Source organism: Tachypleus tridentatus, chromosome 2, assembly GCF_004210375.1.
Source record: "Tachypleus tridentatus isolate NWPU-2018 chromosome 2, ASM421037v1, whole genome shotgun sequence".
Taxonomy (NCBI): Eukaryota; Metazoa; Arthropoda; class Merostomata; order Xiphosura; family Limulidae; genus Tachypleus; species Tachypleus tridentatus.
The window spans coordinates 150,250,645-150,277,629 of record NC_134826.1 but is presented as its reverse complement, the minus strand read 5'-3'; the positions used below and the strand labels follow the sequence as shown (position 1 = coordinate 150,277,629).

The 26,985-nt window shown below is 34.6% G+C and overlaps 1 protein-coding gene across 1 annotated transcript in view; it reads left to right on the top strand.

Moving 5' to 3' along the window:
• The first annotated feature begins 2,887 nt into the window (after positions 1 to 2,887).
• Positions 2,888 to 26,985, top strand: part of LOC143245356 (uncharacterized) — a 43,905-nt gene continuing 19,807 nt past the window's right edge. Inside the window, exons 1-3 of the mRNA XM_076491602.1 lie at positions 2,888 to 3,525; positions 11,098 to 11,303; positions 14,949 to 15,085. Coding sequence (XP_076347717.1) covers positions 2,978 to 3,525; positions 11,098 to 11,303; positions 14,949 to 15,085 — 891 coding nt within the window. The 5' untranslated portion in view covers positions 2,888 to 2,977. The remainder of the gene's footprint in view (positions 3,526 to 11,097; positions 11,304 to 14,948; positions 15,086 to 26,985) is intronic.

Below are 26,985 nucleotides of genomic sequence, written 5' to 3'. Positions count from 1 at the left end.
TATTACTTAAATGTTAAGGAAGGGACAGCAGTTATAAGAAGCATTATTATTATTACTTAAATGTTAAGGAAGGGACAGCAGTTATAAGAAGCATTATTGTTATTACTTAAATCTTAAGGAAGGGACAGCAGTTATAAAAAGCATTATTATTATTACTTAAATGTTAAGGAAGGGACAGCAGTTATAAGAAGCATTATTGTTATTACTTAAATGTTAAGGAAGGGACAGCAGTTATAAGAAGCATTATTGTTATTACTTAAATCTTAAGGAAGGGACAGTAGTTATAAGAAACATTATTATTATTACTTAAATGTTAAGGAAGGGACAGCAGTTATAAGAAACATTATTATTACTTAAATGTTAAGGAAGGGACAGCAGTTATAAGAAGCATTATTGTTATTACTTAAATCTTAAGGAAGGGACAGCAGTTATAAGAAACATTATTATTATTACTTAAATGTTAAGGAAGGGACAGCAGTTATAAGAAACATTATTATTACTTAAATGTTAAGGAAGGGACAGCAGTTATAAGAAGCATTATTGTTATTACTTAAATCTTAAGGAAGGGACAGCAGTTATAAGAAGCATTATTATTATTACTTAAATGTTAAGGAAGGGACAGCAGTTATAAGAAGCATTATTATTATTACTTAAATCTTAAGGAAGGGACAGCAGTTATAAGAAGCATTATTGTTATTACTTAAATGTTAAGGAAGGGACAACAGTTATAAGAACATTATTATTATTACTTAAATCTTAAGGAAGGGACAGCAGTTATAAGAAGCATTATTGTTATTACTTAAATGTTAAGGAAGGGACAGCAGTTATAAGAAACATTATTATTATTACTAAAATGTTAAGGAAGGGACAGCAGTTATAAGAAACATTATTATTATTACTTAAATCTTAAGGAAGGGACAGCAGTTATAAGAAGCATTATTGTTATTACTTAAATGTTAAGGAAGGGACAACAGTTATAAGAAGCATTATTATTATTACTTAAATCTTAAGGAAGGGACAGCAGTTATAAGAAGCATTATTGTTATTACTTAAATGTTAAGGAAGGGACAGCAGTTATAAGAAACATTATTATTATTACTAAAATGTTAAGGAAGGGACAGCAGTTATAAGAAGCATTATTATTATTATTTTATGTACATATATCAGAAGGTTACCAAAAGGGTGTCAAAGGAAAGTGAAAATGGATCGTATAAAATACACAAAATACTGTTAATATACTCAATATGTACATATTGATGAGGTCCTCAGTCAGGATATGAGATGTCCTGGGAGAGGATTAGTTCTGAGGAACGTAGGGAACTCCTGATACATATCTCTTACATGTATACAGACATGTTTTGGCAACCAAGAAGCTTAGGGTTATAAAACTGCCAGAGTTTCACAAAAGGTTAATTTAAAGTTTGATTTTTCTACTACACGATTTAGATATTATCCTAACACTTTACTGTAAAAACTGGTCCGGTGATTACTGTTCACAGAATATTCTAACTTTTTTAGCAGACTGGTCCTTGATTTCAGATCAGATATTACACGTTTTTGACAGAGTGGTCCTTTACTATAGATCGGCTATTACCTCAGACCTTATTTATAGCCTGGTCCTTGACTATTGTGTATAAAATATCTTAACTTTTTTTACTAGATTGTTTTCGTTTTTCTACTGTAATGAAAATGTTATCCTAGTATTTCCATCAAGTTGGCTCATTGTCGCCATGTTGAATATCTTCATAAGCTTTCCGCTAAATTGTTTATTTTACTAAAACTTATGTTTGGTAGTAACACCTCTTCGCCAAACTGTTCTTTGACTACAGTTCAGACATTATCCTAACCTTCTCATCCCTTTGATTCTTTGACTACAGTTCAGACATCATCGTAACCTTCTCATCCCTTTGATTCTTTGACTACAGTTCAGACATCATCGTAACCTTTTCATCCCTTTGATTCTTTGACTACAGTTCTCTGAGTGTCGCGGGTTCGAAGTCTCTTCGCCCCAAACATACACGCTCTTTCAGCCGTGGGGGCATTATAATGTTACAGTCAATCCCACTATTCGCTGGGAAAAGAGTACCCCAAGAGTTGGCGGTGGATGATGATGACTAGTTGCCTTCCCTCTAGTCTTACACAGCTAAATTACGGGCGGGTAGAGCAGATAGTCCTTGTGTATCTTTGCGCGACATTCAAAACAAACAAAGCAATAATATTTATTTTATTATTCAAGGTCAAAATGTCAAACTATAAACTTCTATGAAAATATTTTAACACCAATTGCACGGTATTGAGATAGAATATCATTACAATATTACATTGCAAATAGAAATGGATTTAATAGAGAAAAACGTGGATGATGTTTGTTTTTGAATTTCGCACAAAGCTACTCGAGGGCTATCTGTGCTAAACGTGGATGAACTTTTGCATTGAGAAACCTGAATTAAGTATATTTTCATATCAATAATTCTGGTATACAACGGTCCGGCATGGCCAGGTGGTTAAGGCACTTGACTCGTAATCTAAGGGTCACGGGTTCGAATTCCAGTCACACCAAACTTGCTCGCCCTTTCAGCCGTGAGTGCGTTATAATGTTACGGATGATTCCACTATTCGTTGGTAAAATAGTAGCCCAAGAGTTGACTGTGGGTGGTGATGACTAGCTGCTTTCTCTGTAGTCTTACACTGCAAAATTAAGAACTGCTGACGCAGTTAACCCTTCTGTAGCTTTGCGCGAAATTCAAAAAACAAACAAAGTGGAATATAAGAAGTGAAATATAAGAAATCCAAATACTTAACTTTCTTACTAATTAATAAAATAATCAAATTGTGTTTATCAAAGATTCATTTGGTTTTTTTATTATTGTTTTAATTTAGGGTTAAAGGTTACATAAGGAACTTTTGGTCACATCGAAGAAATATATTATTTCCAAAAAAATTTTCACTTCTGCTTTGGGTTGCTGAAGCTGTATGAATGTCAAACTCCGGCAATGATGATTGGTCGAATACTGGCAGCAAAATTACTTCGTTCAAGAATCTTAGGCTTAGACAAATCGCTTTGGGTGTCCTACCAACAGTCAAGAAGGAACCAGAAGAAGATGAAATGCTGAATTCACTCAGAAGGAATCTCTCTAAGGTTCTGGCTCTTTCGGAACAGGAAGCGTGCAAAACAGCAGATGAAAGTAATAGCTGCGAAAGTGACAACTCTGAAAAAACTTCACCTCAAAAACTGAAGAAAGCTCGAACTAAAAAGTCAAGACGTGCATCTGTATCGAAACGCGGTGAACAGGAGGTTTGCAGCAAAACTGAGTTAAACCATTTGACAAATCAATCAAAACTCGCTTCAGCAAAATCCAGAAGTTGCAAGAAGGCAAATCGTCAAACATCAAATGCTTCTTCGAAAACAGACCCGAGAGAAAACACTTTAAAAACAAATCAAAATTCCGTAAAATTAAAAAACGAGAAACGTAAACGTGGACACAAACAGTCTGTCAAGGAAACGAGTTACAATGGAAAAGAAAGGTAAGTTTTGAAATTATTTCAGAAACGTTTTATTAGATCAAAATTAATTCTTTCACAATGGGGGAAGGGGTCTTAAATATGTTAATTTATCGTTCAAGAGTTAATTAAAATTCGCTCGTCTACCCCACCCCCTCACCACCCCTTGTTATCTTAAAAAAATATTATTCATTTTTAACAGTGAGACAGACAAAATGTATTCTCAACACGACTGGTACGAATGTTAAAACTTTATTTAAATAAAGTACAGCAAAACGTTTCAAACTTCTTAGGTTATCTTCAGGTTAACAAAAAGCGTTTGCAACTGACCTATACCAGACACATGTTTTAGGAATGGTCAGTTACAAACTCTATTTTTTAACCTGAAGATGACCAAAGAGGGTCGAAATGTTTTTCTGTACTGTATTTTAAATAAAGTTTTAATATCCACACCAGCCGTGTTTAGAATACATTTTGACTTCAAGTGGATTTCTAGTCATCACGAAAGTGAAACAGTCAGTTTCCGGTCGCTATGAATTATGAGTTAACTTACAGTTACATTTGGCCACATGAGATTGTAATTCATTGCACTTTAATAATTTAACGGAAATATAAAACTTGAATTTGGTGGATTAGTTATTTAATTAAATAATTTGTTTTACTTGTTTCAAATGTAGTCTTTGGCTTGCATGAAATGATTGGCGTGACAGTCATATCACGTGACAAAAGTTGGTGAAAGTGTCAAGAAACAACAAAATATAGCGTTATATATGCAGTATTAATATGCCTTGTGGGGCATGCGCAGTGCATTTCTGAAAAAGAAAATAATATAGAACATCATATTATCATATGATTAAAAACTCAACATAGTTGACTGTAATTATTTGTATATTTCAACGTCCAAACATTATAAATTTCCTAGAATGTATTATCGATTTAAATTTGTAAGTGCATGTTATAGCAGTTTTTTATTTGCATATCAGCCCAAACAGAAAGATCTCGGCTACGTTATATATTCTGCAGAATAGCTTCGAAGCAGAATTACCAGAGAAATAAGTAAAAGGCTCTGTTTCTCTGTAGAATTTCGCACAAAACTCATGGGAAGCTGTCTGTACCAGTTGCCCATAATTTTGAAGTGAAAGACAAGAGAAAAGGCATTCAACATCGCTCGCCGCCAATTCTTAAGCTGCTATTTTCAGTTCTAATTGTGGGATTTGAGCATCAAGCTTATAATGCAGAGTACAGATTTAGGGAAGGTTGAGAAGTATCGTGGCATGTACCACGAAGCTTCAAACCCGAGATTTAGGGAAGGTTGAGAAGTATCGTGGCATGTACCACGAAGCTTCAAACCGAGATTTAGGGAAGGTTGAGAAGTATCGTGGCATATACCACGAAGCTTCAAACCCGAGATTTAGGGAAGGTTTAGAAGTATTGTGGCATGTACCACAAAGCTTCAAACCCGAGATTTAGGGAAGGTTGAGAAGTATCGTAGCATGTACCACGAATCTTCAAACCCGAGATTTAGGGAAGGTTGAGAAGTATCGTAGCATGTACCACGAAGCTTCAAATCCGAGATTTAGGGAAGGTTGAGAAGTATCGTAGCATGTACCACGAATCTTCAAACCCGAGATTTAGGGAAGGTTGAGAAGTATCGTGGCATGTACCACGAAGCTTCAAACCCGAGATTTAGGGAAGGTTGAGAAGTATCGTGGCATGTACCACGAAGCTTCAAACCCGAGATTTAGGGAAGGTTGAGAAGTATCGTAGCATGTACCACGAAACTTCAAACCCGAGATTTAGGTAAGGTTTAAAAGTATCGTGGCATATACCACGAAGCTTCAAACCCGAGATTTAGGGAAGGTTTAGAAGTATCGTGGCATGTACCACGAAGCTTCAAACCGAGATTTAGGGAAGGTTTAGAAGTATCGTGGCATGTACCACGAAGCTTCAAACTCTAGATTTAGGGAAGGTTTAGAAGTATCGTGGCATGTACCACAAAGCTTCAAACCCGAGATTTAGGGAAGGTTGAGAAGTATCGTGGCATGTACCACGAAGCTTCAAACCCGAGATTTAGGGAAGGTTGAGAATTATCGTGGCATGTACCACAAAGCTTCAAACCCGAGATTTAGGGAAGGTAGAGAAGTATCGTGGCATGTACCACGAAGCTTCAAACCTGAGATTTAGGGAAGGTAGAGAATTATCGTGGCATGTACCACGAAGCTTCAAACCCCAGATTTAGGGAAGGTTGAGAATTATCGTAGCATGTACCACGAAACTTCAAACCCGAGATTTAGGTAAGGTTTAAAAGTATCGTGGCATATACCACGAAGCTTCAAACCCGAGATTTAGGGAAGGTTTAGAAGTATTGTGGCATGTACCACGAAGCTTCAAACTCGAGATTTAGGGAAGGTTGAGAAGTATCGTGGCATGTACCACGAAGCTTCAAACTCGAGATTTAGGGAAGGTTGAGAAGTATCGCGGCATGTACCACGAAGCTTCAAACCCGAGATTTAGGGAAGGTTGAGAAGTATCGTGGCATGTACCACGAAGCTTCAAACCCGAGATTTAGGGAAGGTTGAGAAGTATCGTGGCATGTACCACGAAGCTTCAAGCCCGAGATTCAGGGAAGGTTGAGAATTATCGTGGCATGTACCACGAAGCTTCAAGCCCGAGATTCAGGGAAGGTTGAGAATTATCGTGGCATGTACCACGAAGCTTCAAACCCGAGATTTAAAGAAGATTGAGAAGTATCGTGGCATGTACCACGAAGCTTCAAACCCGAGATTTAGGGAAGGTTGAGAAGTATCGTGGCATGTACCACGAAGCTTCAAACCCGAGATTTAGGGAAGGTTGAGAAGTATCGTGGCATGTACCATGAAGCTTCAAACCCGAGATTTAGGGAAGGTTTAAAAGTATCGTGTCATGTACCACGAAGCTTCAAACCCACTGTCCAGAGTGGACCTTTTCTTGAATATAATAATTCTACTTTTATTTTTCATGTTTATCATTTTTAACAAAATTAAGTTTAAAATATTAAAGATTAAGACACTTCATTAAAACTAAATGTTTAAAAAATTACCAAACGATTCGACCCCGCCTAGTGTATTTCTCAGTGATAAAATGATAGATTTTCCATCACAACAAATTGCCATTAAAGCATATATTCTCAAGACATCTGGTATGGGAATAGGTCGTCTACAGCTTAATCAAAGAAGATCGAAACGTTGTTCTGTACTTAACTTTAATTAAAGTTTCGATACTCATACCAGACGTCTTGAGATATATTTTTACTTCATCATTAAAACAATCTTGTTACTTTAGTGTTTATAGTTTCTCCACATTTGAAGGATACGGTGACCTTCTATAGTTCTGGATTACCTGGTAGGACTGCGGTAAGTCCTCAGATTCACAGTGTTAAAATCAGCGACCCAATTCCTATTGGTCGACAAGCAGATAACCTGATGTGATTTTGCTATAACAACATAAGCTATATAGTTCTGGATTACCAATACGTAAATTTCAAGATGAAAATTCACAGCTGTATAATGAACTTGTTTGTTTGTGGCATTTGTTGTAGAAATGTATTTAGTTTGAAATTTTGTTGTTATTCAGGGTAATTACTGAAACAAGGTAAATTATAATTATGTTGCAATATCTCACTGCGAAATATCTTCAAAATATGATACATTTCTTAAAGATCACTTATACATCAAACACAACACGACTTACAAAATTCTCCCCAAGACAATTTACGTAGTTGGCTACACTATAACATGGCTGATGTTAACAAGTTTATTTAATTTTATTAAACTTCTTGGAGAGCCATTTAACTACGTTGTCCCATTGATCTTCTAATCAAATAGAAGGTAACTAATAATCCACCATCTTGCCCCAATTAGGGTCTAAACAATAATATATATGTATGGCTCAATATGTACGTAGACAAGATGAGTTTGTAAGAAATGGTTTACATAACTTCAACAATGTAGATGTTTATCCAAACAAAGACAACAACAAATAGTTATTCATCCAAACAAAGACACCAACAAATAGTTATTCATCCAAACAAAGACACCAACAAATAGTTATTAATCCAAACAATGACAACAACAAATAGTTATTCATCCAAACAATGACAACAACAAATAGTTATTCATCCAAACAAAGAAAACAACAAGTAATTATTCATCCAAACAAAGACAACAACAAATAGTTATTCATCCAAACAAAGACACCAACAAATAGTTATTCATCCAAACAAAAACAACAACAAATAATTATTCATCCAAACAATGACAACAACAAATAGTTATTCATCCAAACAAAGAAAACAACAAGTAATTATTCATCCAAACAAAGACAACAACAAATAGTTATTCATCCAAACAAAGACACCAACAAATAGTTATTCATCCAAACAAAGAAAACAACAAATAATTATTCATCCAAACAAAGACAACAACAAATAGTTATTCATCCAAACAAAGACACCAACAAATAGTTATTCATCCAAACAAAACAACAACAAATAGTTATTCATCCAAACCAAGACACCAACAAATAGTTATTCATCCAAACAAAAACAACAACAAATAGTTATTCATCCAAACAATGACAACAAATAGTTATTCATCCAAACAATGACAACAACAAGTAATTATTCATCCAAACAAAGACAACAACAAATAGTTATTCATCCAAACAAAGACACCAACAAATAGTTATTCATCCAAACAAAGAAAACAACAAATAATTATTCATCCAAACAAAGACAACAACAAATAGTTATTCATCCAAACAAAGACACCAACAAATAGTTATTCATCCAAACAAAAACAACAACAAATAGTTATTCATCCAAACCAAGACACCAACAAATAGTTATTCATCCAAACAAAAACAACAACAAATAGTTATTCATCCAAACAATGACAACAAATAGTTATTCATCCAAACAATGACAACAACAAATAGTTATTCATCCAAACAATGACAACAACAAATAGTTATTCATCCAAACAAAAACAACAACAAATAGTTATTCATCCAAACAATGACAACAACAAATAGTTATTCATCCAAACAATGACAACAACAAATAGTTATTCATCCAAACAATGACAACAACAAATAGTTATTCATCCAAACAAAGACAACAACAAATAGTTATTCATCCAAACAAAAACAACAACAAATAGTTATTCATCCAAACAAAAACAACAACAAATACGTATTCATCCAAAAAATGACACCAACAAATAGTTATTCATCCAAACAATGACACCAACAAATAGTTATTCATCCAAACAAAGACACCAACAAATAGTTATTCATCTAAACATCTTTGGATAACAAATAGTTATTCATCCAAACAAAGACACCAACAAATAGTTATTCATCCAAACATCTTTGGATAACAAATAGTTATTCATCCAAACAAAGACAATAACAAATAGAGCATCATGGCGAGATGAAACATTTGTTTGGAGTTGCATCAGTTTTTCTAAACGATGGTTAAAACACTGTTCCAATAACAACAACAAAGATCAATGGCGCTGATGTAATGTTATTTGTAACAGAGAGATCTGTGGTAATTAATCTAAGGTAATTTATCAGATCCCAAGGTGTTCTAATTTAAATATGGTATATGCATATGTCATTCCCATTCGCGTTTTATTATCATCCTCTTGAGGCTAATTACAAGAGCATCATGTTTCTAACAGTCTTATTTGTATTTTGGCAGTTAAATCAGATAATTTGAACCAGCATTACATAAAATAATTTATGCTCTTTGTAATTTATGCGAATAAAACTCAAAGAAAACAAGATCAAACATGAATTTTCATCGCAAACCAATCCGATCTCTCGTTATACAATGAACAGTTAATTATAAAATCAATCATTTCATAATATGGTTGCCTCAAACTAGATAACTTATTCTAACCTTTGGAATGTAAGTAGACTTACAAGGTATTTATTTTTCTTATGTAGCTTTTGCATTGTTAACATTTCTTTGTGAAAGCCACTTCATGTGCTCGTGCAGTGAACGATGCGGCGCTACAAGCAACAAGCTACAATGAATTCTCCCCAATGAATATTAAAAGTGTTTCATATATTGGTCACTTTAGAATATCACCTGAAACTACACGAGGGCCATCTCCGCTAGACGTCCCTAATTTAGCAGTGTAAGGTTACAGCAAAGGCAGCTGGTCGATATCACCCACCGCCACCTCGAGGGATACTCTTTTACAAAAGAATAGTGGATATGACCGTCACATTATAACACCCCTAGGCTAAAAGGGATAGCATGTTCGTTGCGACGGGGATTCGAACCAGCAACCCCACAGATTTCGAACTGAACACCCTAATCATCAGGCCATGCCAGATACTGTACACAGCAACGAGGCTCAAAACCTCACTTCAAGTCAGTTTGGAAGAACACTCTTGTCTTCAAAAGGAATGCCGTAGTTACCAAAGAAAATATTTGAGTCAAACAGACGTTGTAACTAGGCTGAAGAAACCTCTTTATATAGTCAAATGTGTACCAACATCCAGCAACACCTTGAACTTAATGAAAGACATTTACTGCAAAGATGGCCGAAAAAATTGAAATCGTTGTAATCACAGTTTACCACACATTAAGAAGGGTTATCTGTGCTCTGCGCACATCGGGTATCGAAACCCGGTTTCTAACGTTGTAAGTCCACAGACATATGGCTATGCCACATTTATACCAGCTTGGTGGTTCAGTGCAGCTTCAATGAACTTTTGTGTCCTTTTAGTCTTCTTTAATGTGACCATGGAAGATGGATTTTTCCAAATTTTAACATCGTCTTCTTTAATTGAAAGACCCTGCACGGCCAGATGGTTAAGGCACTCGACTTGCAATATGAGGGATGTGAGTTCTAATCCGCGTCACAAGAAACATGTTCGTCCTTTCAGCCGTGAGGACGTTATAATGTGACAGGCATTCCCACTATTCGTTGGTAAAAGAGTAGTCCAAGAGTTGGCGGTGGGTGGTGATGACTAGCTGCCTTCTATCTAGTCTTACATTACTAAATCAAGGACGGCTAACGCAGATAGCCCTCGTTAAACTTTGCGCGAAATTCTGAAACAAATCCTTTAGCAGAAGCTTGTAACAATAACATTAGCAGTATCTGAGAATAATGCGTGATCAAACGTTAGGCTTCGAGGAAATAGTTTCAAGGGCAGCCAGCATGGGACCTGAAGCAACACATTTTATAAAGTGAAACTAGCTCTCAGTAAAATTCGTCAAAGTAAGCCGCTAGGATTACAATCCATACATAGCCCAACAATCAACTGAGCGTCTACTGACTGTTAAAACTACAAAATGAAATTAAATGATACTGTAGCTAAATTATGTTGCACTCGATTTTAAGTGCTATGTCTCTGTTACATTTTGTATGATTAAAAAAAAACTCATAAAGTCCTTAAACATATCCAGTCCTCCATGTATAAAGAGTAATTATGTACCAAATCTTAATATGCAAGTAATCGCTTAGAAGTCAACCAAACAATGCTCATCTGTGTTCCCATATTTTCTACGAATAATAACCAGCTTTCCATTCTTTCTAGGAACCTCCCTGCATATAACGAGCTACCGCAGTTTGACGTGGTAACCATGGTTTCACAAGTTTCGGTCAGTGACAATGAAGCAGAAGGGGGAAAATCTGTCAATATCGTGGCTTGTCATAACTCGAATCCTCTACCTTCCAATCTGGTTGGGCCTTTGTCACCATGGCAACTTGAAGAAAATATCTCAAAACAATTTAAAATTCGGAGTAAGTGATATTTGTAATGCATTACGAATAATTTTTATGAAGGGATATTTGGTGAATATTAAAACGACAGCTTGTGGAAAAGTTAAACAGAGCGACTGACAAAAGTTTTCAGTTTAAATGGATGAAGAGAAAGAGAAAATAAGTATTTTAAAATTATTTCATGCACGAGAACTGATACTGAATCCATTTTATCAGTTAAATTATTGTAGTTTGTTTGTTTGTTTTGGAATTTCGCACAAAGCTACTCGAGGGCTATCTGTGCTAGCCGTCCCTAATTTAGCAGTGTAAGACTAGAGGGAAGGCAGCTAGTCATCACCACCCACCGCCAACTCTTGGACTACTCTGTTACCAACGAATAGTGGGATTGACCGTCACATTATAACGCCCCCACGGCTGAAAGGATGCGAACCCGCGACCCTCAGATTACGAGTCGCACGCCTTAACACGCTTGGCCATGCCGGGCCCAGTTGAATTATTTCATGCACGAGAACTGAATCCATTTTATCAGTTATATTATTTCATGGACGAGAACTGAATCCCTTTTATCAGCTAAATTATTTCATGCACGAGAACTGATACTGAATCCATTTTATCAGCTAAATTTGATTAATTTATGAATTAATAAATAAAATGATTTGTACGTTAGAGAATTTTTTTTAAAAATACCATTTTAATTTGTATTAAAAACTACTATCTACCTGTATATATTATGTGTGTGAAGAACGACTGTACCAGTTTTGATGAACAGTGATAGAGACACTCGGATAAACCACCCAAACCTAAAATTTAATTGAATAAACAATCTGTTGATCGGTTCATGTTTGAAAATCATCCGACATTCACAATTTTAATGTCGCAAATGAGGGTTACACCGTGTAAGGAAATGAGTAACAAAATACGTGCAAAACGCAACTGACACGCTTAAATTCGGGTACCTTTACATCGAACGGGCGGGTTGTGTGATACGGCTCTAAATAATGGAAAGGGCTGCCCATTCCCTCATCTGTAGCAGTGCGCTTGAAGTCAGACATCAAGGAATACGTATATATATATATATACATGAATTCGTTTGTTAGCCGACGTGTAAAATATCTCAAAAATTGTACAGATTCTTTTAAAACAATAAATCTTATTAATAAATCATCTCATGTGGTTCATGCCACCCTGAAGATAAAATTGGACATTATGTTGAAAACAGGAAATAAAACTGTAAAATAACATAGTTAAAAAGTGTTCTTGGGAAAAATAAAACAATCCAAAGTATGTTGTTAGTGATAAGTGCTAAAACCGGTATTTGTTATTAATACTGAATGTTTAAAGTTAAAAGGGGAACTATAATACAGTGTTAAAAATTAAATAAAGACTTTCTACTTCATGTTAAATACAAATATTAGTGTTAAAATAATGAATGCTGCAGAGAAGACTTGCATCATATTTATACTTAGTGTTTAAAAAATACAAGTGTGTAAGGTTAATGGAAAGTCTAGTTGTTAAAAATGTTTAAAGTAATATTCATACTCGGTGTTAAAACAAGATACAAAATGTTGAGAATAAGACGTGTTATTAATACGTAGTGTTAAAAATAAGACGTATTATGAATACTGAGTGTTAGAAACAAAATGTGTTGTTAGCGCTGAGTGTTAAAGGTGGGGTGTGGTATTTATATGACTGTTTAAAGCAAGACTTCAAAGCAAATTTTACAACGACAATATTAATATGTAAACACTGTAATAAAATCGTACCAGAATTTTTGTCACGTGCACAAAACAAATATAATCATAACTCAGATATGTATTTGTTCTGTTATTTCAAGTAAGAATTTAATTATTAAGGAGTTCCTTGCAATAATAGCAAACTTATTTCTAGTTCTTGAAAGACAATTGGTGAAACTCTCATGACAATATGTACGTAGCAAGGTAGCCAGTTGTTGCACGTAACCCTAACTCTATAATGTTTTCATTATAGGCCTTAAAATGTGCCAGTAATTAAGTTTTTGACACGAAGGCGTGTTTTGTTTGTTTGTTTGTTTTGGAATTTCGCACAAAGCTACTCGAGGGCTATCTGTGCTAGCCGTCCCTAATTTAGCAGTGTAAGACTAGAGGGAAGGCAGCTAGTCATCACCACTCACCGCCAACTCTTGGGCTACTCTTTTACCAACGAAAAGTGGGATTGGCCGTCACATTATAACGCCCCCACGGCTGGGAGGGCGAGCATGTTTAGCGCGACTCGGGCGCGAACCCGCGACCCTCAGATTACGAAGCGCACGCCTTAACGCGCTAGGCCATGCCAGGCCCTGAAGGCGTGTCAGTCAAACCGATGTTTGTACATTGAATTTCAGAGAAATGTCGTTGATGCATTTCAAAACGAAATTTGCAAACGAGTTTTGTGAACTTAGACGTTTCACGCTAGTTTATTCAAATTTTAATTTAATAGTAAGGTGTTTAGAAGCGCTGTATGTATAGATCAAACCCAGTAATAAAACTGTTAAAATACAAATGGTGTGTATACTGAAGGAAAGAAGACGTTTGTTTCGAAACTTAGATAACAATAGCCTAACGGTAATTCTGAGTGGAGGAAGTGGAAAACGCTGCCTTAGTTTCAGTGATGAATACTGAATTCTTTAGCACATCCTACATAATAAACTGATTTTATTGGTTTAAAAATCTGGCTTTTCGTACAAGGCAAAAATTCGAAACTTATTCATTATCCAAACTTCTTTAATAGTTCATTAAAATGGTAAACACTAAATGTTAAAGGGTTTTGAAGTTAGCAACGGAAACAGTTCTAGAATCCCAGAGATACAACGCCTAACAATAAACCAAGAAACACGAAACACCCACAATAAGTCACGTAGACGAAACAAACTAAAATATTCTGTCATTTTAGAGATGCAATCCACTAAACAATAAGTCACTTAAATAAAAAAAAAGTAAAATATTGTGGAATCCAATGAGATACGAACCACCCAGCAACAAGAAATCGAATTACTTCAAGGAACTTTGTTGAAACATTACGTGAGAGAACAGTTTTAAAAATCCGTCAAGTGCTGGATAAAGCTGGATAACTCACCGTTACAGCTGCAAAACGTCAGCTGAACAACAAGACAACTAAGGAATATGTTAAAATTACAGCTGTGTTTGAATATGTGCATTATGTCTTCACCACAATAAATAAAGTTCTTATAAGAAGATAACTTAGTAACAGCAAAATTCCGAATAGTTATTATGTAAATAAACATCCGTGCTAATTCAGTACGAATAAACAAGCTAATATACAGTTTTATCTTAGTTTTTACAGCCCAAGATAGATTATTACATTTTTCAAACGTAAACTTATATTTAAAAAGAACATTTATTTTGATTTATCATTGTCATTGTATACTCCCAATTGTTTACGAAAATTTATATTTGCATAAACTCTTCACTTCTGTTATCGAGCCTAATACTTTCAACTAACCTTTAACCTTCAAAATAAAGTTGTAGTTATTTTTTTGTACGCCTAAAATAACAATTCATTGATTATTTTGTATTCATAAGTGTGTTAAATGGTTTTACAGAAACTCAAAGAAAATGTAGTTGTTTTTCCTTGGTTTTGAGAAGATAAAAGCCTAACAAAAGTAAACTAGAATCTTCCTCCTGATTTCAGAAACAAAGAAAAAAAAATTGTCTATAGACAGCGAACAACACGTTAAACACAAATGGGAAGAAACCGAAAGCCAAGATGAAAAGTTAACCTCCAGAACTTCCATGTGCGTGTCACTGAATAAAAGTGGCTCACGCCAGGTAAGTCACTGCTGGTAGTCTAGCCAAACACAACAATAATTAAATTACACTGGGGTAATGTAAAGTATTCTAACGTATACTCGTAGCATACTGGTATGGTATAAAATAATCAGAGGTTACAGTGTAGCGTATAGATATATACATATATATATATCATATAGAAACATGTAACCAGATATCTGTAATGTTTACCTTTTATTTTTACACTCTCTTGTATTTTTATGACGCGCCTTATGATTATAGAGACTATTTTATGTTACCATAATATTGTATGTTAGCATGTGTTCAACAGACCTGTTATAACAATGTGACCACAGTATTGTATGTTAGCATGTGTTCAACAGACCTATTGTAACAATATTACCATAATATTGTATGTTAGCATGTGTTCAACAGACCTATTGTAACAATATTACCATAGTGTTGTATGTTAGCATGGGTTCAACAGACCTATTGTAACAATCTTACCATATTATTGTATGTTAGCATGGGTTCAACAGACCTATTGTAACAATATTACCATATTATTGTATGTTAGCATGTGTTCAACAGACCTGTTATAACAATATTACCATAGTGTTGTATGTTAGCATGTGTTCAACAGACCTGTTGTAACAATATTACCATATTATTGTATGTTAGCATGTGTTCAACAGACCTGTTATAACAATATTACCATAGTGTTGTATGTTAGCATGCGTTCAACAGACCTGTTGTAACAATGTGATCATAGTGTTGTATGTTAGCATGTGTTCAACAGACCAGTTGTAACAATGTGACCATAGTGTTGTATGTTAGCATGCGTTCAACAGACCTGTTGTAACAATGTGATCATAGTGTTGTATGTTAGCATGTGTTCAACAGACCAGTTGTAACAATGTGACCATAGTGTTGTATGTTAGCATGTGTTCAACAGACCTGTTATAACAATGTGACCACAGTATTGTATGTTAGCATGTGTTCAACAGACCTGTTGTAACAATGTGACTATAGTATTGTATGTTAGCATGTGTTCAACAGACCTGTTGTAACAATATTACCATAGTATTGTATGTTAGCATGTGTTCAACAGACCTGTTGTAACAATGTGACCATAGTATTGTATGTTACATGTGTTTAACAGACCTATTGTAACAATATTACCATAATATTGTATGTTAGCATGTGTTCAACAGACCTGTTATAACAATGTTTCCATAGTATTGTATGTTAGCATGTGTTCAACAGACCTGTTGTAACAATGTGACCATAGTGTTGTGACTTAGCATGCGTTCAACAAACCTGTTGTAAAGATGTTTCATTGTTTTGCGATTCCTGAAGTACACTATATTTTTTGCATAGCAAGTGTAAAATAGTGTTATATATTAAACTTTGCATAGTATTTACTACAAATACTAATGTTATATTATTGTTAAATGTTATGTAACAAACGTCAGCTTTTAGAAAGTAGTGTTTTTAATTAACATTACAATACTTTAGGATCTGCTCACCGATAAAATATCTTCTCAAACACATGTTAATAAAACTCCATTACAGTTTCCCCTGTCAGAGAAACCTAACGTCTCCAAGACTTTGAGGTAAAATAGGTTTATATCTCACTACATGTGTTTTTATGAGGTAGCACAGATTACTAGCTCACTACGTATATTCTTATAATATATATATCTGTTTCCAAATATTTAAACAAGACTTCACAAAAGGTGCAGGCCAGATGGCAAACAACAACACATTTTATTAACAGGCCAGATGGCAAACAACAACACATTTTACTAACAGGCCAGATGGCAAACAACAACACATTTTATTAACAGGCCAGATGGCAAACAACAACACATTTTATTAACAGGCCAGATGGCTAACAACAACACATTTTATTAACAGGCCAGATGGCAAACAACAACACATTTTATTAACAGGCCAGATGGCTAACAACAACACATTTTATTAACAGGCCAGATGGCAAACAACAACACATTTTATTAACAGGCCAGATGGCTAACAACAACACATTTTATTAACAGGCCAGATGGCAAACAACAGCACATTTTATTGACAGCGTATCTTATGAAACCCTATTCCTTACTCAAAATACGTAATACGTTTTGATTACATGTAGTGAATAACCCGTGTTCCGTAATTTATTTGGAGTACGCGACCAAGTTGACAACGTTCACAGAAACCCTTGTGATGCACACTGGTTGAAAGATATCTTAAAGTTTCGATCACAGAGGTCTTGACGAAACTGCACTACAGAAAGTGATTTTATAAATATAAGAACAATACAGGGTGATTTTATAATTATAAGAACAATACAGGGTGATTTTATAATTATAAGAACTCTGAAGCATATGATATGATAGAGTTATGATAGTTATAATATGATAGAGTTATAACACAGATCGACCGTAAGATATGAAAAAAAAATCACCTCATGTGTTATTAATTTCAACTATTTTAGTTCCCCCTTCACAGGTAGGTGGCGCTGTGATTCGGTTTCATGTTTGTTTTACTCGTGACAATAAATAGTTGTGTTCTAGCAGAAATCATGTCGATGAAAGAGGCTAAGTGCTAATTTTGAAATAACGTTGAAACTCAGTGACAAATACGACTATTCCTCTCCTAATGAGAGGCTAACAAATGACGTGGATCGCACAATACAACACAAATATCTATTTGCAGGCTAGTCTAGTAGCATAATTACAGCACAATATTAATTTATTTATGAAGTTGAATGCTATATTAATTACGAAAAACCTTTCTACTACAAAATAACTTCATTTATACAACCAGTGTTTTCGGCTATTCTGGTATATAAGGTAAACTTTGAACTCGTGTGTATTTCTATGAATACATATATATTTATACAGACATGTTTATTTGTATTTTTCCTTTCATCAAAGTAATTACTTTTTAACAAATAATGTAATCGGGAAAAGCCATTATTTAATTATTGTTCTAAAAATTGCAATAACACAACTGAATTTTTTTTCCAACTAAACAGTATATTTTACTAGTAGAAACGCCTGTTCTTTATACATTCGAATTATTTCGTTAAATATCTGATGGCTGAATTATCTAAGTGTGTTTAGTTCCACAGAAGTGCTGTATCACAGTCATATATTATATTCAGTTTAATTTTAGTGGCAAAATATTTAAAAGGAGAATTACAGTTAGTTTTGTCAAAGTCCGTCAGTGGTGCAGGGGTGCGTCTCCGGAATTATACTTCAAGACATCGGTTTTCGATGCCCGTGGTGGGCAGGGCACAGATAGCCTTTTGTGTAGCGTTGTGCAAAATCAGCAAACAAAGCTTACCTTCAGAATTAATATCAAATCAAAATACTGGATATCTGGAGAATACTATATATCAACAGATTATTTTTTGTATTCGTAAACATAAACATAACATTTTTGTAATGATTTGAACCTTAACTTGAAGCCCTTCATAAGTAGATTAACAAATAACAACCGCATTTTTGGTTAGTTCACAGTTTGTTATTTAAACACATATTTAAAAGCATAAACAGATTAAATTTAACGTAACATTTTTGCGTACAATCTATTAGTAAAAATATAGCTAAAACTCCTTGGTAGGCCTGGCATGGCCTAGCGCGTTAAGGCGTGCGCTTCGTAATCTGAGGGTCGCGGGTTCACGCCCGAGTCGCGCCAAAACATGCTCGCCCTCCCAGCCGTGGGGGTGTTATAATGTGACGGTCAATCCCACTTTTCGTTGGTAAAAGAGTAGCCCAAGAGTTGGCGGTGGGTGGTTGTGACTAGCTGCCTTCCCTCTAGTCTTACACTGCTAAATTAGGGACGGCTAGCACAGATAGCCCTCGAGTTGCTTTGTGCGAAATTCCAAAAAACAAATAAACAACTCCTTGGATTCATCTTAGGTGTTTTTTTTTTCTGAGAAACCTGAAATAAAATTCTGATATTCATACGCTAACCTTCGGGTTTCAATACTTGAGTTGGACACAGCACAGACCCAGCTTACACTCACCAACAAAAAAAAAAAAAACTCTTCATAAATAATAAATTAAATAATAAATAAAAAGCAGGAGTCTTATCTAACGAAAGTTATCTACCCAGATCAAGGATAAAATTCAACCCAGTATTCAATATAACAATGCAAAAAAAAGTAAAAATTATTCGATAAAAATTAAACAGCAACAACAAACGTTTAACCAATGTTGTTAATGAAAACAAAATCAAATAATAAACTAAAACTTACGAAACTCATAATAAAACTAGCTGATTCTTGTTCTGTTAACTATTCTTAAATATCTTGAAAAGTCTGTCACCAGGTGTACATAAAACTTTATATAAGTCTACATATTTGTTATTAATAATAAATTAGGTAGGCCACTGATATTCAACAGCGTATCCGAGTCTGTGTCTATTATATATTAGTAATAATCAAAGAAGCTTTACGAGTATAGTAGAAGATACGTAAGTTAAAACATTCTGTTGTTGTAAAACCAGTCACGTTTTTCACTTTTTTCCCGCTAATTTGCATTCTGTTTGTGGCACAAGCCTGATGGTTTCAGTTTTGGTATTTATATGTTATGTATTTACAGTCTATTAACTAACATTAGTGTTCCCACAACATCAAATGTATTTAATACGTTTCTGTAGTCAGATAGTGAATTAATGATAAACCTTTATTAAATGTTCTGTACGTTAACGTATATAAAGAGTCTTGTTTGTATGGAAATGTTAATAATTTATTAAATAATTCGATAATCTTTGCAAATTACCATCACTAACTTCCAACAGAGGATTCACAATATCGCAATGTGTAAAAAGCAATATATATACACGTGTATGTTGCCGATGAAGCCTTTCGCTTTATACCAGGGTTCATCCGGCTAGCTTGGATGCGCCAGATATGTCAACAGTCGACGTGTTGTTTATATCATTAATTTTACGAGCAACTGTTATGTTCTGAATCAGCTTAATTAAGTGAAACCTAATTAATATCTGTTTTGCTTAACTAATTTATAAATCAAATTTTGAATATATATTATTACAACAGTGTTGTGTTTCTATATATTATTACAACAGTGTTGTGTTTCTATATATTATTACAACAGTGTTGTATTTCTATATTTTAACCTCGATTATTATATTTGTTTTGAACCAAAAACACTATAATATACAAGAACTTGGAACCAGCTATCTTAGATATACAAACATAGAACAGTGCTAATATAAACCGATACTGGGGAACCAGCTATCTTAGATATACGAACATAGAACAGTAATAACATAAACCGATAGCGTGGAACCAGCTATCTTAGATATACGAACATAGAACAGTGCTAATATAAACCGATAGCGTGGAACCAGCTATCTTAGATATACGAACATAGAACAGTGCTATTATAAACCGATACCGTGGAACCAGCTATCTTAGATATACGAACATAGAACAGTAATAACATAAACCGATACCGTGGAACCAGCTATCTTAGATATACGAACATAGAACAATAATAACATAAACCGATACCGTGGAACCAGCTATCTTAGATATACGAACATAGAACAGTAATAACATAAACCGATAGCGTGAAACCAGCTATCTTAGATATACGAACATAGAACAGTAATAACATAAACCGGTAGCGTGGAACCAGCTATCTTAGATATACGAACATAGAACAGTATTACATAAACCGATATCGTGGAACCAGCTATCTTAGATATACAAACATAGAACAGTAATAACATAAACCGATATCGTGGAACCAGCTATCTTAGATATACAAACATAGAACAGTAATAACATAAACCGATACCGTGGAACCAGCTATCTTAGATATACGAACATAGAACAGTAATAACATAAACCGATAGCGTGGAACCAGCTATCTTAGATATACGAACATAGAACAGTGCTAATATAAACCGATAGCGTGGAACCAGCTATCTTAGATATACGAACATAGAACAGTGCTAATATAAACCGATAGCGTGGAACCAGCTATCTTAGATATACGAACATAGAACAGTGCTAATATAAACCGATAGCGTGGAACCACCTATCTTAGATATACGAACATAGAACAGTGCTAATATAAACCGATACCGTGGAACCACCTATCTTAGATATACGAACATAGAACAGTAATAACACAAACCGATACCGTGGAACCAGCTATCTTAGATATACGAACATAAAACAATAATAACATAAACCGATACCGTGGAACCAGCTATCTTAGATATACGAACATAGAACAGTAATAACATAAACCGATAGCGTGGAACCAGCTATCTTAGATATACGAACATAGAACAGTGCTATTATAAACCGATACCGTGGAACCAGCTATCTTAGATATACGAACATAGAACAGTAATAACATAAACCGATACCGTGGAACCAGCTATCTTAGATATACGAACATAGAACAATAATAACATAAACCGATACCGTGGAACCAGCTATCTTAGATATACGAACATAGAACAGTAATAACATAAACCGATAGCGTGAAACCAGCTATCTTAGATATACGAACATAGAACAGTAATAACATAAACCGGTAGCGTGGAACCAGCTATCTTAGATATACGAACATAGAACAGTATTACATAAACCGATATCGTGGAACCAGCTATCTTAGATATACAAACATAGAACAGTAATAACATAAACCGATATCGTGGAACCAGCTATCTTAGATATACAAACATAGAACAGTAATAACATAAACCGATACCGTGGAACCAGCTATCTTAGATATACGAACATAGAACAGTAATAACATAAACCGATAGCGTGGAACCAGCTATCTTAGATATACGAACATAGAACAGTGCTAATATAAACCGATAGCGTGGAACCAGCTATCTTAGATATACGAACATAGAACAGTGCTAATATAAACCGATAGCGTGGAACCAGCTATCTTAGATATACGAACATAGAACAGTGCTAATATAAACCGATAGCGTGGAACCAGCTATCTTAGATATACGAACATAGAACAGTGCTAATATAAACCGATAGCGTGGAACCACCTATCTTAGATATACGAACATAGAACAGTGCTAATATAAACCGATACCGTGGAACCACCTATCTTAGATATACGAACATAGAACAGTAATAACACAAACCGATACCGTGGAACCAGCTATCTTAGATATACGAACATAAAACAATAATAACATAAACCGATACCGTGGAACCAGCTATCTTAGATATACAAACATAGAACAGTAATAACATAAACCGATAGCGTGAAACCAACTATCTTAGATATACGAACATAGAACAGTTATAACATAAACCGGTAGCGTGGAACCAGCTATAATAGATATACGAACATAGAACAGTATTACATAAACCGATATCGTGGAACCAGCTATCTTAGATATACAAACATAGAACAGTAATAACATAAACCGATATCGTGGAACCAGCTATCTTAGATATACAAACATAGAACAGTAATAACATAAACCGATACCGTGGAACCAGCTATCTTAGATATACGAACATAGAACAGTAATAACATAAACCGATAGCGTGGAACCAGCTATCTTAGATATACGAACATAGAACAGTGCTAATATAAACCGATAGCGTGGAACCAGCTATCTTAGATATACGAACATAGAACAATGCTAATATAAACCGATAGCGTGGAACCAGCTATCTTAGATATACAAACATGGAACAGTGCTAATATAAACCGATAGCGTGGAACCAGCTATCTTAGACGTACCAATACAGAGCATTTTTAAGCAAATAGAATGCCTTTTTTTACCAAAATATAGTATGTGAACCTTACACACATTTGCGCTAGTCGTTATTAATTTATAAGTGATATATTAGAGGGAAGACAACCAATCAGCACTTATTCCCCAATAGTTCTTGTGTACCTCTAATGGAATTGTGGATTGGCCCCACTAATAATAGAGCCAGAATATTCGGTGTGGAGATTCGAACTTGCGACCAACCGATTGAGAGTTCAGCGTTCTGACTACCAGGCCATGTCAGACCCTTTACGATCTGTATGTAATATTGGCCTTTTGTTTTAAATATCTATGTTTTTTAAAGTTAAAAGAACAAACGAAATAAGTGAAAAATACAGTTCATGGAGTGCGTTTCAAACTAGTGATATTCATATTGTTTGTTTCTTTTTATAATATCTTCAAAAGAAAGATAGAGAGCTCGCATATTTTATTTTAGGCAGTTTCTGTTTTTCAACAGTTTCTATTTGAAAATTTCTCAAAAAAAAACAACAGTCAGAGCCTTTCTATGAGCCGTTATGACATAGCTGAAAAACGTCCGATAGATGATTCTAATTAATCCTGCCTAAACTAATTTCACGTGCAGCGGCTTTAGAGGATTTATTTTTGCTTTTCCACAAATGTAATGAACTCTGAGCAGAAAAGATTAAGGTCTTATCTTATACGTTCAATATTATGCACGTTGTTTAAGTTGTGGGTATTTATTTGTAAATTTCAGCGCTTACAACACAAAAAATCGGAGTTCAGTCACTGCGGTGGGCATAGCGCAGTTAGCCCATTATGCAAATTTGTGTTTAAAACAGACGTATTAAGATTAAATCTCCAAACTGAAAAATAATGGCATTTTTTTAAAATTCCAGTCCTAGTGTACTTACTTCAATTTTAATAACAGAAGTGTAGGTTTTGTTCCAGAACGTGATGATAAATGTATCCATTTGTGTCACAATAACAGAAGTGTAGGTTTTGTTCCAGAACGTGATGATAAATGTATCCATTTGTGTCACAATAACAGAAGTGTAGGTTTTGTTCCAGAACGTGATGATAAATGTATCTATTTGTGTCACAATAACAGAAGTGTAGGTTTTGTTCCAGAACGTGATGATAAATGTATCTATTTGTGTCACAATAACAGAAGTGTAGGTTTTGTTCCAGAACGTGATGATAAATGTATCTATTTGTGTCACCTTTATGTCGCACTCGAACTAAATTACTTCACACAGGTATTTAGGCAGGATGTCTTTAAAATAAAATTCCGCAAAACATTGTGTGAAGTTACTGTTCTCAGTTAGAGCTAAATTTAAAACATTTGATTCTGTCACAACCTCTGCTGCTCATTGAAAACATTTACCATTTTACTTTTAAAGTTTAATTTCCATATGCCTCAAAAAGTGTCGGAGGAGGGAGTTTCTATTCAGAATCTGAACAGATAAAGCGCACACCTGAAAATTTACCTTTTACCTTCACGTTTAAAACACTCATTCAGTTTAGTAAATAAAGCGAAGAATTCTTGTATTTGAAGAATCCAGATGCAGGTCATAAGATGCTCCAATTTCTTCTTCTATGGACATTTAATAACACAGGAACTGTTCTCGTGCGTGTCGTCTCTGGTCGCTGTCCGACTCTATTCTATGTTACAACTAATGGATTTTAATGATTTTTTTCTTTGGTCACCGTCCTACACTAATCTTTGTTACAACTTATGAGTTCTGATAATTTTCGTCTTTGGTCGCTATGCCACGCTAATCTATGTTACAACTAATACGTTTTAATTATTTTCGTCTTTGGTCGCTGTCCCACGCTAATTTATGTCACAACTCAAAGTTCTAATAATTTTCGTCATTGGTTACTGTCCCACGCAAATCGTTCGTTCCAACTAATAAGACCAAAATATTAAATAATAGTATTTTTAATAGTAGAGTAATATAAAATAAAATTAGTATCCACTATAACAAAACATTATTTTATAGTAGACCATAACCTTACTTACAGAGTATTTTTGTTGTAGTTAAGCACAATCCAAACATGACTGTAATATCTTGTCATTCAGTCATCAGTATTAATGTCTTACAAAAACAAACGTTTCTCTAGTAAATATAGACTTAGAAATACAAATTATGTCAATATTGAATATGGACAATTTCGTACACACAGATTCTATGACATAAAATCAAAATCAGCTGGTAAACGTGATAAATTTATCAGAATTCTTATTTTTTCCGATTCGTTAGAGAAAAGCTTACATATACAGAGTTTTCTAAATTTCATATTTTACTTTTTATTTCTCTACACAATGGCCATGTGTTAAAAAACAAACAGTCAATCCACCTGTAGTTTATCCAGAGACAAGTTCATTGCACCACAGTGCGCCAGTTTCTTACACTAATATAATTCTAAACAGATCGATGTCAACCTAGTACCTTAAACTTCACTAACACTCCAGTTAAAATGTCAACCTAGTTCGTTAGACTCCACTGACAAATGTTCAGTTGACACTGTCAACCTAGTTCCTCAGACTTCACTAACAAATGTTCAGTTAACAATGCCAACCTAGTACCTTAAACTTCACTAACAAATGTTCAGTTGACAATATCAACCTAATTCCTTAGACTCTACTAACAAATGTCCAGTTATCACTGTCAACCTAGTACCTTAGCCTTCACTAACAAATGTTCAGTTAACAATGCCAACCTAGTTCCTTAGTCTTCGCTAACAAATGTCCAGTTAACACTGTCAACCTAGTACCTTAAACTTCACTAACAAATATCCAGTTAAAATGTCAACCTAGTTCGTTAGACTCCACTGACAAATGTTCAGTTAACACTGTCAACCTAGTTCCTCAGACTTCACTAACAAATGTTCAGTTAACAATGCCAACCTAGTTCCTTAAACTTCACTAACAAATATCCAGTTAAAATGTCAACCTAGTTCGTTAGACTCCACTAACAAATGTTCAGTTAACACTGTCAACCTAGTTCCTCAGACTTCACTAACAAATGTTCAGTTAACAATGCCAACCTAGTTCCGTAGACTCCACTAACAAATGTTCAGTTGACAATATCAACCTAATTCCTTAGACTCTACTAACAAATGTCCAGTTAACAATGTCAACCGGTTCCTCAGACTTCACTAACAAATGTTCAGTTGACAATGTCAACCTAGTTCCTCAGACTTCACTAACAAATGTCCAGTTGACAATGTCACTCTAGTTCTTTAGATCCTACTAACAAATGTCCAGTTAACCATGCCAACCTAGCTCCTTAGCCTTCACTAACAAATGTTCAGTTAACACTGTCAACCTAGTTTCTTAGACTCCTCTAAAAGAGTCCAATTCATACTAACATGAGTAATCCGCTCCTAGGTTTCATACTAACATGAGTAATCCGCTCCTAAGTTTCATACTAACATGAGTAATCCGCTCCTAAGTTTCATACTAACATGAGTAATCCGCTCCTATATTTCATACTAACATGAGTAATCCGCTCCTAAGTTTCATACTAACATGAGAAATCCGCTCCTAGGTTTCATACGAACATGAGTAATCCGCTCCTAAGTTTCATACTAACATGAGTAATCCGCTCCTAAGTTTCATACTAACATGAGAAATCCGCTCCTAAGTTTCATACTAACATGAGAAATACGCTCCTAGGTTTCATACTAACAAGAGTAATCCGCTCCTAGGTTTCATACTAACATGAGTAATCCGCTCCTAGGTTTCATATTAACCTCATTGACATCAATGATAAGGTCACTGTTTCTCCAAAAGTCAAGTTGTTTTTACCCATTTTATCAAATAACTTTTTTTTTATTAACAATTGTATCGTGCGATTCTCTTTATCATGTAATATATAACTGTTCAAATAATTTTTGTTCCTTTTATTTTTTCACTGTTTATTCAGTCTGCCTGTTTTTATCTGAGTGGTTTATCTTATATTTGTATCTTCTTCGTATATTTTAAAAAAACATATACTTATACCTGCGGTCCATTAAGTAGCACTAAAATATGTTTTACTTATTGTTTCTCCTTAGGTCTAGTTTCTCATATTGAACAGTAAAAATTTTTGTTTACTCGTTCATTAACTCACTGTAATCTCTTATTAAGATCTGTGTCCTATTGCAATTTTTAAATAATTTCACCT